We start from the raw sequence: 19192 nt of genomic DNA on the forward strand, positions 1-19192 counted from the left end.
CCCTGTAAAGGTCTGTAAAGGGAGAAGGAGAAGGGAGAGTGGCCAGAGCCTAGACTCACTTGTTAAGGGCCCAAGCCCGAATATCTCTATTGTCTGCCTAAACAGCCAGGTGGTGGTGAGGGCAGCTGTGTGCTCAGGGAAGCCTGTGTCAGTTCGTGGGCTCTGCTGGTTGTAGGGGGTCCAAGGGAGGGCAAGACCCCCAGGTTGTGAGAAGAGGGGTGGTTCCAGCCCGGTTTCAGTCCAGTTTCCCAATGCCCAGCCCTTGAGAACCATCAACGCCTCGGGTTACCTGCCGCAGCCTGCGAAAGTGGCGAGCGGCGGGTATCGTAATCCCCGTCTCACAACCGAGGAAACAGGTTCAGGCAGGCGCAGCAGTACCTGGGCGGTACGCAGCTCCTTAGTGCCGGTGTAGGCGGAAGGCAAAGCTTCCCACAGGCTCCGGCACAACAAGCTACCAGGCTGAAAACCACAACTCCCAGAATGCCACTCGGAGGGGGGCAGGAACCGGAAGTTGGCCCGGAGGCGGGGCCTGACGTGCGCCGCCGAGACTGCGCGAGGTGAGGGATTCAGGTACGCCTGGGGCTCGTGGGGTGGACGGACGTGGGACTAAAGGGGTCTGACTTGGGGCTGCCGCCTGGTTCGTAGGTGGGACAGATGCCGGGAAGCGACCTTCGACAGTCGTGTGGCCTGGTGTCCTCCACCTTCTTGGTGCTTTTCCTTTCTGCCACCCCTCGCACTAGCAGGCTGTGGGCCAGACGGGGCCCACAGGCGGGGTACTCTCGGGCCTGGGGTCTTGGTGTTCTCGTGCTGAAGGTGCCAGAGGACTGGAGCCAGCTTCAGTGGACTAAAACTTAGAAAATGAGAGACGCAAACAGTTGTGCAGACAGAGGCTGGCCCGTCACTTAGGGCCCAGCGATATGCTTCTCAGGTGGGATTTGGGTTAGAAAAGATCTGAGGCTTCTGTCAACTCAGAGATGGGGATGGGTGGAGAATTTATTAAGTCAGTAAGCATTTATTGAGCGTCTGTTATGTCCCAAGCCCTTTTCTAGGCATATAGGATAGAGTAGTGGACGAAACAAACAGAACACCTGCTTACGTTATAGGAATGGGGAAGTTCAGACGATAAGTAAAACATGTGCCATGTTGAACAGTGATATCGGAATAAATTGAGGCAGGTAGCCATATAATTATCTAGGGGAAGAGCATTGGAGGTAGACACGACAGCAAGTGCAAAGGCTCTGAGGTGGGAATATCCTTAAGTATGTTAGCAGCAAGCAGATCAGAGAGTGCAGAGGACACTCGATGCGGGAGGTAGATCTTAATGAGCAGTATAGGCCATTGTAAGGATTTCAGTTATGTACTGTAAGTGAAATGGAGAATACTGCATAGTTCTGAGCAGAAGGGTAACATAATCATAAAGCATTTAGGCTGCTTGTGTTCTGCAAGGCTCAGTGCTGATGAGTACTGGGGGTGCACACCTGAATTCTTTATCCTCTCTTCCCTGGAAGAGCTTGTAACTTAGTGGAGAAACAGACCAACTGTCAGTCAAGGCTGAGGTAGATAATTGGAGCCCCATGGAGGCAGAATGGACATCATTCCCAAATCCTCAGCATGTAACTTTGTTAAATGATTGAGTAATTGAATAATTCCAGTACTTGGTCCTGGACCTGTAATGGAGGCTCAGAAAACATTTTGTAATGAAATGAAATGCTAAATCTGGGCATAGATAATGTCTCACACAGATTAAGAAGGTTTGTTTTTCTGTGATGCCCAATTTCATGTTTGCTTTCTGAGATTCACTAGATAGCAAGGCTCTATTCAGTATTTACTGAGCTTCCATTTTGTGCCAGGCCTTGTGCTGGCCACTGAAGATACAAAGATGAAAAAGATATGGTCCCTGCCCAATCTGCTATATTTCAGACTCTTTGGTAGTGGTTGGAATTGCCTTCATTTGATTTTCAATATTGCTGTATCCCAAGATCCTCAGGGACTATAGGAACTTGGGGAGGTCTGAGATACAAGGAGGGGACTAGGAAGAAGGGAATGGGGGTGGTAGTGGTAAAATTCAGTTCAGTTCAACAAACATTTATTCAAACACTGCTGTTTGCAAGGTTCTACATTGTGAGCTCTTACAGTATTTACGTAAATATAAGTACACAGTCCCTCCTGCAAAGGAATGCAGTTTGATGAGAGAGAAAACGTGAGCACAGACCTTCCAGTTTTCTAAACAGCAGCGGAAAGCTCAGCATCCCCTCCAGCTACTTCAACCCTAGCTCTCTTTTCTCCTTCTCAGCCAGACTTCTCCAATGAGACATCTACATTCATTGCCTCTCAGTCGTTCCCCAAAAGGGTCTGACAAAGAGGAGGAGCTCAATGGATATTTATTGACTGAACGAATGGACAAACAGATGAGAATACAAAATGCTTTGGAGTTCGGAAGAGGGAAAGCACATGGCTGTTAAACTGGCATTCATTTAACAAATTGGTGTTTTCTCACCCTAATAAAATGAGGTTGTTAGGTGTTGGACCAGTTTATCTTAAAGTTTTCATTTTTTTTTTTTTGAATGCCTAAATGCAGAAAAATGCAGATGACTCTGATGATGGGCACAACAAAACTTGCTCAGTCATCTAAAGGAACGGGTATAATGAGACTGGCTATCTTTTCTTAAAGATATTTCTAATCAACATTGCCATTCATATGTGAACAGTGCAGTGCTTCTGAAATGCTTAAGAATAACTTGGCCTTTTCCTCATTTTTCTAGAAATAATATGTACACTACTAAATTTTGTGTATGCCTTAAATTCATAGGGACACAGTCAATGGTATAAATAAATACATTAAAATTTGTACTGAGTATTAAAGAAAGGACTTCTGAGCATAAGTAAACTTTAGCCTGTGCAGGAAAATGAACACAAATTTCTAATCTGTAATTTTGAAAATCTAGAATGTAATTTACTTGGCCATATTCAGGAATATATCTGGTGGTTAAATGTTTACATGATGTGTGATGAATACCCCAAAACTGCTCAGAAGACTTGCCTTTTTAGAAAGCCTGAAAGAACAGCACTGGAAGAGATTGAATAGCCCATATTTCATGAGTAGTTGCTCCATGTCAGGCAAATGAAATAGGTCTAGTTCTTGCAACAGTCCTGGGATGTAGTATTATCCCATCTCAAAGAACCAGTGACAGAAAGTTAAGTGCTTTGGCTGTTATCCTACTACTCACAGGTAGCAAGCTGGGAAGCATGACTAAATCCTAGGACTGCTATGTTTCCAGTACAACAGCCTATTATGTCTAAATGAAACACAACTAGGGGCACCTGAGTGGCTCAGTCAGGTGTGTCCACCTTCAGCTTGGGTCATGATCTCACAGTTCGTGAGTTCGAGCCCCGCCATTGGGCTCTGCTGACAGCAGCCTGGAGCCTGCTAAGGATTCTGTGTCTCCCTCTCTCTCTGCCCCTCCCCTGCTCACATTCTGTCTGTCTCTCTCAAAAGTAAACATTTAAAAAAATTTTTCTTTAATGAAAAACAACTAAAATTTGGCCTCATTTTGAGCATTTGATGGAGTATAAGAAAACAGTATGAGCTTAACACTAGAAATGTTTGCTAGTAACAGGAGTCAGAACATTAGAGAACTAAATATAATCCTCGGACTCTACTTGTCTCTGTAGTGGGTAATATTTATATAGTTAATATAAATGCAGTTTATTGGTTTATGAATTTTAGAAACCACCAAGGGAATAGACAGAGCCCAAGAGGGTTAATTTTGATGACACATCACAATGTAGAGCCTGTCTTAAATATGTAAAATTAAAGCCTCAGCTTACCAAATTGGAACATTAAGGGTGGAAGAGAGAGAGAGGGAAAGATTAGGGTGTTTATTTTCAGAGCCTAACCTTAAGGAGTCAGAGGGTAATACATAAGATTGTTGAACAAGAAGTAGAAATTTAAAGGATATTCTTAAACATAGTAAAGATGTCTTCTGGTAATTGTCATGACAGAGGTATGGGTATTGGACTTACCTTCTGATAAAAAAGCTGTAAAACTGGACAGATTATATGAAGAAACTGTTTTCAGCATTGGACAATAAGCAGGACAAGACTGTTATCTTTGAGAGAAGTGGATTTGAGATGGACTATAGGCTTAAATGTAAAAACTAAAATTATAAAGATATTTCTAGAAAGCAACATAGAATATCTCTGTGCTTTTTGGGTAGGCAAAGATTTCTTAGAAGACACAGAAAGCATTAACTTTTATAGTTAATAAAAAAATAAAGTTAAACAGTTAAAGAAATAAAGTTAATTAAAAATTAGACTTGGTCAAAATTTAAAATTTCTGCTTAACAAAAGCCTTGTTAAGAAAATGCACGGGCAGGCCACACACTGGGAAAACCTCTTCTCAATACCCATGTCTGAAAAAAGACTTGTATCCAGAAATATGATAAACTTCAACAGTTCATTAATAAAAAGATAATTCAAAAATGAGCAGAAGACTTGATCAGAAATCTTACGAAGATATATTATGAATGGCCAATAGATTACATGAAAAAGTGCTTAATATCATTAACAATCAAAGAAATTCAAATTAAAACACAGCTAGGTTCCACTACACAAGAATGGCCAAGATTAAGAACTCTGGCAACAGCAAATGTTGGTGATGCTGCAGATCATCTGGAAATCTGATTTGTTGCTGACAGCACTGTAAAGTGGTGCGGTTGCTTTGAGAAACTGGTGGCAGTCTTTTGTGAGTTAAATAGGCAACTATCCTATGCCCCATCAACTCTACTGTTAGGTACTTAGCCAACAGATATGAAGACATATGTCCACAAAAACACTTGTGTGAGAATGTTCTTAGCAACTTTATTCATAGTAGTCCCAAATTGGAAAAATCTCAAATGTTCATCAATAGGGAAATAAATTATGGTATATTCATACAATGGAATTCTGCTCAGCAATTAAAAGGAATAAACTACTAATACATGAAGTAACATGTATGATTCTCAAACACATTGAGGGGGAAAATGTCAATGTCAGTGTTTGAATCCATTTATATGATGTTTTATAATAGGCACAGTTAATCTATGGTTATAGAAAAAAAACAATGGTTGCTTTTGTCGGGTTGTGGGAATGGGATGGAGATTGACTTGCAAAGTGCAGAAGGAAAGGAACATTCTGGAGTGATAGAAATGTTCCATATCTTGGGGCACCTGGGTGGCTCAGTCGGTTAAGCATCCAACTTTGGCTCAGGTCATGATCTTGTGACTCACAGGTTCAAGCCCCACATTGGTCTCTGTGCTGACAGCTCAGAGCCTGGAGCCTGCTTTGGATTCTCTGTCTCCCTCTCTCTCTGGCCCTTCCCCTCTCAAGCTCTGTCTCTCTCTCTCTCTCAAAAATAAATAAACATTAAAAAAAAAAGAAGAATGACTAAAAAGTTAAAAAAAAAAAAAAATGCTCCATATCTTGATGAGGGGGTAAGTAACACACCTATGCTTTTGTTAAAAACTCATTGAGCTGGTATGTTCTCTCCACACACACAATATTGAGCTGTACCCTAACCTTTGGGTTTTACTGTATGTAAAATATACCTCAAAAAAATTGAAAAGTCAGTGTAACAGAAAAATAAGAGGGGATATTATGAGTGATTTGAATTCTAGTGTTTCATAGGGAGTTGATAAAAGTTAAAGTTGATCCAAGAAGTAATGGAAAGCATATGATTTCAGGATAAGGAGTTAATTACCGGATGAATAATACCTGATTATTCTAAAAATACCTGATTAACAGGTTGGCACTAGAGGTGGAAGGGATTGGAATGAGGATCATTACTTTTCATTATAAATCTTTTTTTTTTTTTTTTACCATATGCATGGATCATATCACATACATTAGCTTTTGCAAAGATATACTTTTCCGAAGATGGTGGAAATGCACTGGACTCAGAGGTGCAGCCATAAACGATGGACATATGTGACACTTAACTGTAGACTAGAGTGGTTTTTTAATTTTTAGAGAGAGAGAGTGTGAGTGGGGGAGGGGGCACAGGGAGAAAGTGAGAATCTTAAGCAGGCTCCACACTCAGCCTGGAGCCAGACATAGGGCTCAGTCTCAACAACTGTGAGATCATGACTTGAACTGAAATCCAGGGTCAGACGCTTAACTGAGCCACCCAGGTGCGCCTAGAACATTTTTTACTTACAACCTTTGCAGGGATTTTGAACAGCAGTTTGAAATTATGGCACTTGTTTAGTGTGCCATAGCAATGGGTTCTCCATATTTTCCTACCTCAGCACTTCTGATGGATATTAAGTTTTCTCACTGGTGACTGTGGCTTTCAGCTGCAGTGATACTTAACTGAGTTGGGAGAAGGAATACATAGTTTGGAAAAACAAATTGTGATACATCACCAGCAACCTAGAATTCTTGGTTTCGGGTAACTCTTCACCATATGTTTTTTGGCTAGCTCTTACCTTCCTAGGATATTTCTAGTAGTGGACTTCACATAGAGTAGGTGTTCAATAAATGTTTGCTAAAGGAATAGTTCTAAATATAAACTGAAACATAAAGGAGGAGGTGGCTTTTGCCATTTCTGTCCCACCCTCAACTACTACATGCATTTTGAAGAACACAGTAAATGACTTGACCACCTGTGTCACTGCAGCAGTGAATCATTGGTGATTGCTAGGAGCTGTCAGGAGCTATGCTTGTCTTCTAAAAAGTGGATTTAGCCTCCTTGGTACTGAAACATTTCTGGGCTGACCCATTTCTCTGGAAGACACAGACACTTTTCTCCATTCAATAAGTCTGTGTTAATATTTCCCACATGTCTACTCCTTCAGGAACACAGTAATGCTATTTGACATTGGGATGCAGGGAAATACCTCTGTAGGTGAAATAAGGTGACGTCTCACGTAATTGTGCCTTTTTCTGACCTGGGTGAAGAGGACAGAAGACTAAGCACATGGACTGGAAATTGGAAGGGAGTGCTCGGAAAACAGACTCACGCGTGCTGCAGGAGCAAGAAGTCATCCTAGAGGACACAGGTGAAGACAGCATCTCTGAAAGCTTCCAGCTTCTACAGATTGATGTGGAATGTGAGCATCTGGAGGGAGAGACACTGCCCACAGGCAGTGCAATGTGGTGCTCAGTAAGTGCAGCGAGTTGCCTGGCCGTGGGCTTTGCGATGGTGCTATGTCCCAGAGACCCCTGTTCTGAGGGTAGGTACTAGTAACAGACTAGGAATGAGTTTGGTGTGCTCTAAAATTGGATGAGTTTCCTCCTACTGGTTTAAGGTTTCAGTTCCACTTGAGTCATAAGAAAAGTATATAAAGTGCAAGAGGAATTTGTTTTAAGTGTATTTGTTTATTTTGAGAGGGAGAGAGAGAGCACGAGACGGGGAGTGACAGAGAAGGAGAGAGAGAGAATCCCAAGCAGGCTCTGCGCTGTCAAAACAGAGCCCTATGCAGGGCTCGAACCCACAAACTGAGATCATGACCTGAGCTGAAATCAAGAGTCGGACACTTAACCGACTGAGCCAGCTGGGAAGAGGAGTTTTTGATACACCTCAGAAGGGTCAGGAAATCTAAGCTCTGCTTTAGGCCCTGTCCCTAATACGTTTACTTTGGGCATATCACTTCTCTTTTCTGGGGCTCTGCTTTCTCTTAACACAATCCAGTCTTTTTTTTTTTTTTTTTTAAGACTAATATCTTTGTTCTCTCCTAACTTTAAATCTAACTTAAAAAATAAGTAATTGTTTTGAATATTCATTTTCCTTTTTGTTGCTTACGAAATTCTCAAACAATTTTGTTTTCTTGATGACGTAAGAAAAATGTCCAAAGAAAACAGAGACACTGGGAAAAGATAGTTGCAGCAAAGAAGAGCAAAAGAAAGCAAGAAAAAGAAAGAAGAAAGGCCAATCGTGTAGAAAATTCAGGTAAAAATAAATCTGATTGCTGGTGTAGTCATTTATCTCTTTACGGACTAGTATCTGCATGTTCTTAGGAGAGTAGGAATATTGTTTTGAAGGAAAAACAAACCTCTTGGAGGTAGGACCTGTTGTTCTGTTTTTGGGGGAATCAAAGTTTCAAAGACAGCAAAGTTTAAGGCTGCCCTGAAGCACATAGTGAACATATGTGTTTATAAGCTCAGAAGTAGAAGGAATGATAACCACAGGAGCTAACATTTATTGAGTGCTATGTGCTAGGTTCATTGCTAAGAATTTTACATGGCTTACCCTGAGGGGTAGGTGCTTTTATTATCCCCATTTAGTAGGTGAAGAGACTGAGGCTCAGAAATTAAATAATGTGCCTAAGACTATCTAGTAATAAGTAAATGGACTGAACTCTGAGTTAGACTCAGCAATGTACTCCAGAGCCCACATCCCTCACCGTTCAGCTGCACCCAAATGAATAAATATCTTGTATGAGTTTCAAGTTTCTCTTTATGTACAAAAAAGATCACTTGGCTAGGGAGATTCTTTTCCAACTGAATGTATTCCTCTGTTTTCCCACTTTTACTCCTTTTTGATATTTCTACTTCAGGCACCTGCCCCCAGCACAGCAAACGTTTTCTGAGATCCTTAACCAAGGAGAGACTTTTGGAAGCCAAACACTCAGGACCAAGACTCTGTATTGATTTGAGTATGACCCACCACATGTCTAAGAAGGTAGGACATCCATTAAGCTCTGAATTCCTGCTCACATGAGGGACGTCCAGAAGGGAACAGCTTTGACAAAGAGCAGGACCACTTCCAGCCTCTGTAATTCCATAGTAAACCAGCAAAAGTGTTTAGTTTTCTACACATGGCTTCTCAGCTCAAATTGGCTGTTATAAAGAGTCAGGAAGAGAATAGATACCCTCTGGTTTAGTCTGCAAATTTTATCTGATCTTCTGTTTTGAGCCCCACCTTGTTGTCTCAGTGTTCATGGTGTCCCCGGTCTAGATGGAGCCTTTCATGTTCAGTCCTCCAGAAATGAAATCTGGCTTTCTACTGGGGAGAGGAATATTTGCCTAGTTGCATGTTGATGAGATGACCTTGTAGGAGGTCTTCCTATAACATATGTGTTTTAATCGTTTTCCATTCACCCCATTGGTAAAGGAGGGATTCCACGCTAGGGTTTTGGGGATGGCTGAAGAAAACACACTTGACATTGGACAGATAAAAATGATAGCAGATTATTAGTCACGTGTACTCAGCCCAGGGGGAGGAGGACACTGCATGCCATGCAGGACCACATGGGATTATACTTGGGGACAGAATGAACAACCAGGGGCTGTGGGAGGCAGGCTTTGTAGTGTCACGAGGGTGGGGTACTCCCTGGTTCCTGCAGGAAGATGTGATTAATTTTCTGGGAATAACTCTATGGGCTGGCAGGGAATTGAAACTCACTACTTGGGGATAAGCAGGAATTAGCCTGGTCCCTTTGACAGAAACGATTGTTTAGCTGGGGGGCCTTGTCTATGGGAGCAGAACTGGGGGAAGAGCTTGCATTTATTTGGACTTTCAGGGCCTACCTGGTTTCACCAGATGTCTAGGAAACACACAGTATTGGGCCTTAATTTTTGGCCTTACACCAAAAACCAGGTTTTTCTGTTTGCCAGCATCTCTGTCGTATATGCTGGTGTTTGCATGTTTTTCAGAGAAACTAGGAAGACTGAAGATTTGGGGTTCGTACATGGAACCTCTAAGTATAGCCCTCTGAAAAGGTCAACCAAGAATTTTCTACTGTTTATTTTAATTGAGATCAGATTAAATCAAATCCAGAGTGTTTTTTTCTCTCCTGACCCAGATCAGGCCAGATTGTGAAACTACTTTTCTTAAGGTGATGTCTCTGAATCAGGATGGAAAGTTAAAACCTCTGACCCTGTTACATCTCCTAGAGTTAGGGTAAGGTGCCAATTTTATTTGATGGAGTATAAAACATGTCTGTTTAGTAATCTAACCTTTTAAAAATAAACAGTAAATATCACATGGTAAAATTTTAGATATGAGCTAAAAGAACAATTCCATATATCATATTAGATATATAACAGCAGGTCCAGAAGGAGAGAGGGTTCAGAGTCTTTCCGTTAACTCACTATTTTTGGGCTAGTATCATTACCTTAACTTTGATCTATAAGGTGTGTGTGCCATGGAGTGTAACATGCATGCTCACATATACCCTCCGTACTCATTCTTGGAGTAAAAGGGGCCATTCTAGTTCATCAGATTTCTCAGAGTAGCATTCAGTGAACTTACTGAGTAACCATTTGTTTTGTTGTGTTTTTTTTTGTTTTGTTTTGTTTTGGTTTATGGTATGGTATGGTTTTTTTGTTTTTTTTTTGTTTGTTTATTTGTTTGTTTTTTTGAGAGGGAATGCGTGAGCCCGGGAGGGGTAGAGAGAGAGGGAGAGAGTGAGAGAGAGTGAGAGAGAGTGAGAGAGAATGAATCTGCAGGCTCCACACTGTCAGTGCAGAGCCCAGCACAGGGCTCAGACTCATGAACTGTGAGATCATGACCTGAGCCAAAATCAAGAGTTAGATGCTTAACCAACTGAGCCATCCAGGCATCCCTAACCATTTGTTGGTAGTGAATTTAGAAAGAGTGGACATGCTTCTAGTCTAAGTTGTCGTTATTTCTTTGAAGGAGTTAAGTAGACTGGCTGGACAGATCCGAAGGTTGTATGGTTCAAATAAAAAAGCTGACAGGCCATTTTGGATCTACCTCACTGGATTCACAACAGACAGTCACCTGTATGAAGAGTGTTTGAGGATGAATGATGGATTTTCTAGTTACCTGGTAAGCCTCATTTTGCATATTACTTGAAGTGTCATTTGAAAAGTAGATTGTATGATAATAGTAAATTTTTTTTAACTTTTTCGTATTTTTATATAAAAATATACTAATTGTATGTTTTCACTATTGCAATCTAAAAAACTTTAGAATCTCTCATCAGTTCTTCTATTTCTAAACTTTCATCCTTCCACTGCATTGGCAGACTAATATTACCAGGTATCTAGGACTGTATTTTGTATTCTGTGTGTTGTATGCTAGACTGTATACTCCACGAATGTTTTGGGGGAAATGCTGTGACTCCTTTCTTGTTTACAGTAGTGCGTAATTAGGGAGCATGAGTTATGGGGGAAGAGAAAATCCTTATGAGATTAATGTGGACTCAAGGTGAGTTTTAGGGAGCATTCAGTTACTTTTTATCTCTTTCCCTAGGGTCCCATGAATGCAGTGATCATAATACAGGCAACAATCCAGAACACTTCCTAAGAAGTGCCACTAAAAATGTCTTGTGTGTTTGTGTTATGTAGCTGGGACTGGGTGGTGTGGACTTTCCTAGGGAGGTTCACAGAGGAAGAGAGTATGAAACGTGCCCTGTGTGGTCCTGCAGTTAGTTGTGGTCGCTGTTACTGTCTGAGTGTCCCTCCTACAGTACAGCCAGATCCTGCTTCTCTTCTCTGTGCGGGTTTTATGATTCTTGTACGTGAGCCCCACAGACCCATTCTTAGGGTCACATGGTTCCCTTGCTTTCCCATCTTCATGCCTTTCTTAGGTGATTCTCCCCATTTTCTTTGCTACTTCCTTTTGTATGTGTCTATCTCATCTCTTTTCAGAAACCATGTTCCAGCATTCCCTTCATTAGAAGGTTGTCCCTGGTGTTGTCACTCCCTCATCTGTTGCCCTGGGGCATGCTTCCTGTACATCTGTTAGGGTGTTGTATTACTTTCTATCTTGTTTTGTAGAATGTCCTTTCTACTTCCTCTCCCCATTGAAGTACTTTGTGAGAACAGATTGTCAGACATGTGTGCCCTTGATGCACTTAGGGCCATGCCTAACAGAGAATTGATGCCTGGTAACTAGATGCTGCAGTGTGGGCTGTGTCTTAACCTAGTTCACACTACATTGGATTATTTACATTTTTCAGCTAGACATAACAGAGGAAGACTGCTTTAGTTTATTTCCTCTGGAAACCCTTGTGTACCTGACTCCTGACTCAGAACATGGTATGTACTTTCCTGCATGGATTCATGTAGCAGTTTGTTCTAAACCCTGTGTTTGATTATTCCCTGTGTCAGAATTTATTAAAGCCACCCAAGGTGTATCAAAAAAAAACAAAAGGAATGAACATTAATTGCACACCTCTTATGGGTGTATACCTCACTACACTTTGCACATGTCCTACTATGTGTGCACAGCTGCACAGATCTAGGGTCTCCAGCCTCATTGGTTGGACCTTGTGACCTACCTGGCAGTCTTTCCCAGTTTCCCTGGTCAGCTCCCCTCCTTGGCCCTTCTTGGATCAATGTTAGATATGTGTTTTTTCCAGAAAATCAACTATTTCACATACTTTTCAAATTTATTGGTATTAAGTTGATCTTAGTATTCTTTCCTAATTATTTCACATTCCTCTGTAATTTTTATTTTGTCTCCTTTATGAATTCTAATGTTGATTTGAGTCGACTGCCTTTTTTTTCTTGGTTAGATATGCCAAAGCTTTGTCTTTTGAGAAAATTAGCAAATCTATTACCTTTTTGTTTCCTACTTTATTAAATTTCTACTTTTATCATTAATAATTCTTTCCTTTTACTTTCTTTGGCTTTAGAAATTATAAAACAGATTTGATCTCAATGGCCTTCATTTTTTCATTAGCTCTTGAAGATGTTGATCTAAACAAAGTTTACATCCTTGGTGGACTTGTGGACGAAAGCATCCAGAAGGTAAACATGCATTTTAGACCTAACAGCTATATTTTGAAAAGTGGGGCTTCCTTTCAGAGGTAGCTGCCCTATCATAATCTTACCCAAAAGGCCTAAGAACTCAGAATAGGAAGAAGGAACCTCTCCTGCCTCGGTTGGCCCTCCTGCTTGTGAAATTCCCTTTCTCATCAATGTTAGTGATCCTGACCTGGCAGTCCAGTCAGGAACTGGCATGGGGAGTGTTTGGTAATTACATAAAGAGCCGTTGTTGAATTTCTTTTCTCCTCTCTTCAGTTCTGCAAGGATAACTCTGATCTTGACCAAGGAAGCATTGATTCAGCATTCTTACCACCTAATTGTTTTTTATGAGAGTGGAGTTTGTTCCTTCTTAGGCCGTCTTTTCTGCTGACATAAGTTTTATCCTATAATTTTGATGTCAGTAAGACTGCAGATTTCTTTTGTTGAGTTGGAATTTTATTGGAATAATTGGAGTTTTGAAATATGTTTCTATTATACACACATTTGTTGAGATAATTGTTATTAGTTTATATCACTAATTAACATATTGCATACGCAATAAATAATGATATAATAAGGTGTATAAAAAGAACTACAGTGAGAAATAAGTCTCCCTCCTATCCTTGTCCTACAGTGCCCCCCACCTGAGCCAACCACTATTTTCTTGTGTATACTTCTTGATATAATCTATGATCACACAAGTATTTGTGGGTATATTACATATATGTATTTTTTAATATATGTGAGTGTATTTTGGATATTTTTTCATATCTGTAGAGATATACACACATATTTAATACAGGTGATACTTTTTAAAAAATTTTCTTAATGTTTTATTTAGTTTTGACTGAGAGAGAGAGACACAGAGCATGAGCGGGGGAGGGGCAGAGAGAGAGGGAGACACAGAATCCAAAGCAGGCTCCAGGCTCTGAGCTGTCAGCACAGAGCCTGATGCGGGGCTCGAACTCACAGACCGCAACATCATGACCTGAGCCGAAGTTGGACACTCAACCGACTGAGCCACCCAGGCACCCCAATACAGGTAATACTTAACTGAATTGCATTTATTCTAAAAAAGTTAGTGTTCTGGGGTGCCTGTGTAGCTCAGCTGGTGGAATGTCTGACTCTTGGTTTTGGCTCAGGTCATAATCCCAGGGTCGTGGGATCGAGCTCCTCATTGGGCTCTGTGCTGAGTGTGGAGCCTGCTTAGGATTCTCTCTCCCTCCCTGTCTCTCCCTCTGCCACTCTCCCCCACTCTCTCTCTCAAATAAATAAAATGAAAAAAAAAAAAAGGTCAGCATTCCATGATTCATAGTGATAATCTAAAAAACAGGTGGGGGGTGGAGATAGAAGAATGCTAGAATGCTGGGTATTAGGAGCGCCTGGGTGGCTCAGTCAGTTAAACATCTGACTCTTGATCTCGGCTCAGGTCATGATCTCATGGTTTGTGAGACGCAGCCCCGCATCAGGCTCTGCACTGACAGCGCAGAGCTTGCTTGGAATGCTCTCTCCCTCTCTATGTCTGTCCCCTGCTCGCGCGTACCCTCTTTCTCTCTCAAAATAAATAAACATTAAAAAAAAAAAAAAAAAAAAGAATGCTAGCTGTTAAATGAGAAATACATAATAGAATTGAAAAATCATTATTTTGTTACTCCCAGTATAATCACTGATTGACGGAACTGATTGAACAAAAAGCGTGGGAGAACTGGCTATTCACACAGTCTCCCATGTGTTGCCCCACACATCACAAAGGCACAAATGTGCCATTACAATGAAGTGAATGAAGAGGTCACCATCTTACCAGATGTTCAAACTTAGAATCGCCAGTGTTGACACTATGTGCCTCCCAATGTGATGGAATCTCACTTGCAAAGTGTTCTTACTGAAAACTGTTTAAACTACATTTAATCATGAAGAAACAGGATGTGAGGCATTCTGCAAAACAGTTGGACCACATTTTAAAAAAAACCAGTGTAATGAAAACGGAAATAGTTAGGGGGCTGTTATAGATTAAAAGAGATTAAAGAGACATAACAGCCAAATGCAGTCTCCCACAGCAGAGTGACAGCTTTTTCTTTTGAGTCAGAAAAGTCTAGAAGGTCAGTGAGCAGGGTACGATCAGTGATGTGCAGTTTTAATACATTGTCTTCTCTTATCGCTCCAGTCGTGTTTAAACTGAAAAGTAATTGGCACAATGATTTGCCACACGTATAGAACTTTTTGGTTGTTACTGCAGAGTTTGGCTTTCACACAGAAAATATGCTGAGAACATTTCTTCAAGGGGAATTATTTTATCTTTAAGTGTTCAGAGGAGCAGAAGCTAGACTGTGAGCTCCTCCAGGGCAGCATCCAAGTGTCTTACTAACTTTGAATTCTTGTACTCCAGTTCAAAATGATTGTAAAAGAATAGACTTAAAAAAAAACCACCTAGACCATATATGCAAAGGGATCTTATTCTTCAAAGAAGTCTTTTGAGCAGCTGTACCTTTATGTTATCTGAATCGCACCACATAACACATTTTGGAAGTTCTCTCTTGGAATTGTTTTATGTGAGTCTGAGAAGCAGGTGGTCCAGTGTCAGGACAGAGGTGCTAGGTCTGCTTCATGCTGCTCCAGCTGGTCAGACCACACTGTTGGTGGCCAGTCGATCATGACACAGTGGTAAAGGACAGTGACAAGCTGCAACAAATTCAGACGAGTTTGGCCTGAATGATGAAGAGACTCAAGGGGGAGGCGACAGAACTGAGACTGCCAGAAGGATGCACAGGGCATGATCCCTGCTGTGGAGTACCTGAATGGCCATCTTGTGGAAGAGACATTTTACTTGCTTGGTATGGTCCTGGGGGGATGGGACTAGAAAAATTAGTGGAAGCCTCAGGGAAAACAGAAAATTTGGCTCCCTGTCAAGAATTTCCTATTAATCCATACTGTCAAAAGTAGAATAGGTTTCCCCAGGATGCCTGTCATAAGGATTGTCCCTTTCAGGACAGAGGCCACTTGGAAGAGAGGCCATACGGATAGACCAACATTGGATAGATGATCGGAATAGAATAATTAACTATTGAGGCCCCTTCCAATAGTTAACTATTGGAAGTAATCTATACCAGTAATCTAACCAGTAATCTAAACCTTTCTTTTTAGTCCTGAAATTGTAAGTAGGTAGATGATCTCTCCAGAGCTTCTTACGAAGTGGCAAATATAATTTAAATTTGAGTTCATGACTCAGGGACATCTTTAAAGGGATATTAGTTATTGTACTCTGACCCTAAATGGCCTCAGATTTTGGGTTTTTTTTAGTTTTTATGACTGCTTTCTGCAGTTTTCAGATCCCTTCCTTTTACTTGGGCTCAGTGCTCTCACACCTTACTGCTGTTTTGTATCTGACTTGAATCCTTTCTCCCTTTTCTCTAATTTGCTGCTGTCAAATGGCTATGGGCTGAAAACTCCAGATCCAGAATTACATCTTACCGACTGAGGGTCAGGAGTGTTCTCCTCTGGTTGATTAGATTGCTTGAACTTTTGGATGCAGATTGTGGCTGCAAATAAATATGCCTCTTTTTACTTATTTCCTTCTTGGTTGTAAATAGTAATAAATGGAAGCTAGTAGATAGATGACTCCCAAGTGAGTGAGATGTCTGCTGCACAAGCCATTTCTTACTTAGAACAGGTAAATACTCTTCATTGTCTGCAGTTCCTTCATTCTCCCTTAGGCTACTGATTTTTAATACTTACCATTTAATTATGATTACAGATGATCATAATTATACAGATGGAAATTGGAGTGGTGGTAAATGGGGTTTCTCATAATTTGCTATGCATATTACAATGAGAATATCTTTATCATTTTCACAAGAAAAAGATTTAACTGTGATTTACAGAAGGTGACATTTCAAAAAGCCCAAGAGCACTCTGTCAAGACAGCCCGCTTGCCAATCCAGGAATACATGGTCAGATGCCAGAATCGGAAAAACTATCATTCAGAGATCTTGGCCATCAATCAAGGTACTGCTTACATGGCCCACGCTTTTTTTTTTTTTTTTTTTTAAGTTTATTTATTTAATTTGAGAGAGACAGCGTGAGTAGGGGAAGGGCAGAGAGAGAGAGAGAGAGAGAGAGAGAGAGAGAATCCCAAGCAGGCTCCATGTGGTCAGCGCAGAGCCTGATGTGGGGCTCAAACCCATGAAACTGTGAGATCATGACCTGAGCCGAAACCAAGAGCTGGACGCTTAACCAACTGAGCCACCCAGGCGCCCCTCACTTGGCCCACATTTAACATGTGTTAATTCTGGTGCTGCTCCTTTGCATTATATTTACATATAAGCGGACCTCAAAGCAGTACCCCGTGACTAATGTGCTCAGATTTTATCGCATGCAGTTTGTGACAAGTATTCTAGCCTCTCAGATGCACTCGGCATTTTCTTCCTGGATCCCAACCATGTTAAAGATGGTTGAAATTGTCCACTTGGCCTAGAATGCAGTGTTCAACCCATCAGTGAACTGTGAAGTCCTATTTGTCCAGAATTCAGTCCAGGAGCATCTTGGCTGCTCCCTTCCCCCCTCAGCCATTCAGAGACCCTCCTTTGTGTTCCATTATACTGTTTTCCTCTCAGTGCTGTGGCACTGTCCATTCACAGGCTCGTATCTCTCCATGTAGGCTGAGGTCCTTGTGGCAAGAGGGTCCGTGTGTGGTGCAGAGGTTTGTTAAATGAAATATTCCAGAACACCCTTTTCCTCATCAGTCATTTACTCCTTTTTTCTCAGTGTGGTCACTATTTTCTTTTTACCTTCTAACAGTCTTTGATATCCTATCTGCATACTTTGAGACTCAAAACTGGCCTGAAGCATTGAAGAAAGGAGTTTCTTCCAGAAAAGGCTACGTTCTTCAGAACTCAGTGGAGTGATGGACAGACAGCCTAAGAAGTTGCAGGGGTGGGGAAGTTGCTGAAGGTGCCTTGACCGAAAAGCGGAGCAGAGGGTGGCGATGGCACACACTTGCCTTTACTTGACATCTTGGATCTTCACTAGAATATAAGTTACTAATAACAGGGACCACATTTTACACTCTTTTCTATCTCCGAGTGCCTGGCTCACAGGAAGAGCCCAGATATATGACTAAGTAAAAAGTTTACATAACCAGGAATTAGCCCAAAACTACATGGCTTTGGATGTATTGATTCATCTTTTAGGTACCTATTTGTGAAATACCTATTCTTTAGAGATAGCTTAAATAATTAAATAATTATTATTATATCGAGTTTAATTTTCACTCAACTGGTATCATCAAGTTGTAGCACTTTCTCCAGCCTCCTCTGTTCATGGTGATTTTCCCGAACTCAGTGATACACTCTATGTGTTTTGCAGGATCCTAACCTAGCCCTGCTTTAAGCCCCCATAGCACTTTGTTCCCACTTGTAGCTCCCACCCTGTCTGTCCTGCTCTGAGTATGGAGTGGAGGGTTTCTCTCTTCCTAAAGGTAGCCTCCTAACAGGACACTTTGTGGGAGTATCTTTGTATCTTTCTGAGCCTTGTGCAAACTAGTTTCTTCATGTATATTTATAATCAACAGGCAGAATTGAAGAGCAAAAACACAGTATTGGTAAGTCTAACTTAAAAATAACCAGAAAAGAAAAAAAGTAACCAGAAAATACATTGCCTCTGACGCAAGTATGTTGGATAACCTTTCATTACACAATCTCAGTGATCCCTTTTCTCAGGTCTTAGTTACATATAGTTGCTTCAGTTACTCTGGCCAGCTTGAGTTAGTAAACTTGAAAGCTAAGCAGTTGCAAATTCAGAGAATATATTCTGTAGCTCCAAAGAACCAAAATGTTATTTCTCTGCTCTCTCCCCTCCCTTTCATGATTTAATCCTAAAGGAGCTATCATCACTTGATAAATTCTATCAATATCTTTGTATTAAAAACAGCCCAGTCTTCAGGAAACATCTTTAGGAATATATAATGCTCCTTGGTCTTTATCACCGTATTAAATGAGTTCTATAATCTCTGTCATCCAAAAGGGACCTCCTATGGCTAGGCTTCAGGGGTGACTCTTACCATACTCTCAGGGAGGTCTCTGACCTCCGAACACTGACCTGGATCATCTGCCAGGCTTCATTTTTACCTCTAAAGGCTTTGCTTACAATAATCAAACGGCATGGAAGAATTTCCTCTCCAACGCTATCACTTCTACCATTCTTTTTTAAAGCCGAGGCAGGAAGTTTTGGACTTGGCTTCAGAGATCCTCATCTGTGTTATTTACAGAACCAACAAAAAGCTGGATATATGCAAAATATCTTAACATGAACATGAAATATTCTATAACTATCTCATTTTTAATAGCAATCATATAAGAAATACATCAAACATTGAAGTGGACAAAGTAGATTACAAAGTAGTATATAAAGTATAATCCTATAATTTCAATTTAAAGAATATTCACATACATTATGTCTATAGTGCATTTGCTTCTTTGTACTTTATTCTCATTTTCTCTGG

General features: G+C 40.9%; 1 protein-coding gene across 6 annotated transcripts; it reads left to right on the forward strand.

Moving 5' to 3' along the window:
- The first annotated feature begins 384 nt into the window (after positions 1-384).
- On the forward strand, positions 385-18132 carry TRMT10B (tRNA methyltransferase 10B). Of its 6 annotated transcripts, none has more exons than XM_042965261.1 (9): positions 385-557; positions 6937-7141; positions 7819-7927; positions 8535-8659; positions 10619-10771; positions 11907-11985; positions 12632-12699; positions 16575-16698; positions 17491-18132. In XM_042965261.1, the coding sequence occupies exons 1-9, from the start codon at positions 481-483 to the stop codon at positions 17595-17597; spliced, it is 1047 nt and encodes a 348-aa protein (XP_042821195.1). In that variant the 5' UTR covers positions 385-480; the 3' UTR covers positions 17598-18132. The 6 variants fall into 6 exon arrangements, with proteins under 6 accessions (XP_042821195.1, XP_042821198.1, XP_042821197.1 ...); XM_015540726.1 differs by having other exon boundaries at positions 520-570; XM_042965264.1 differs by lacking the exon at positions 16575-16698.
- The last annotated feature ends 1060 nt before the right edge of the window (positions 18133-19192 follow it).

The sequence above is a fragment of the Panthera tigris genome, chromosome D4 (genome assembly GCF_018350195.1).
Source record: "Panthera tigris isolate Pti1 chromosome D4, P.tigris_Pti1_mat1.1, whole genome shotgun sequence".
NCBI classification, from domain to species: domain Eukaryota; kingdom Metazoa; phylum Chordata; class Mammalia; order Carnivora; family Felidae; genus Panthera; species Panthera tigris.

What these genes read in the sequence shown, in the direction of transcription:
- TRMT10B (XM_042965261.1), top strand. Translation starts at nt 481, where the DNA reads ATGCCACTCGGAGGGGGGCAGGAACCGGAAGTTGGCCCGGAGGCGGGG. An exon ending in GCAGTGCAATGTGGTGCTCA is followed by an intron (nt 7,142 to 7,818) that starts GTAAGTGCAGCG and finishes TGATGACGTAAG; the next exon opens with AAAAATGTCCAAAGAAAACA. An exon ending in GACTCCTGACTCAGAACATG is followed by an intron (nt 11,986 to 12,631) that starts GTATGTACTTTC and finishes TTTTTTCATTAG; the next exon opens with CTCTTGAAGATGTTGATCTA.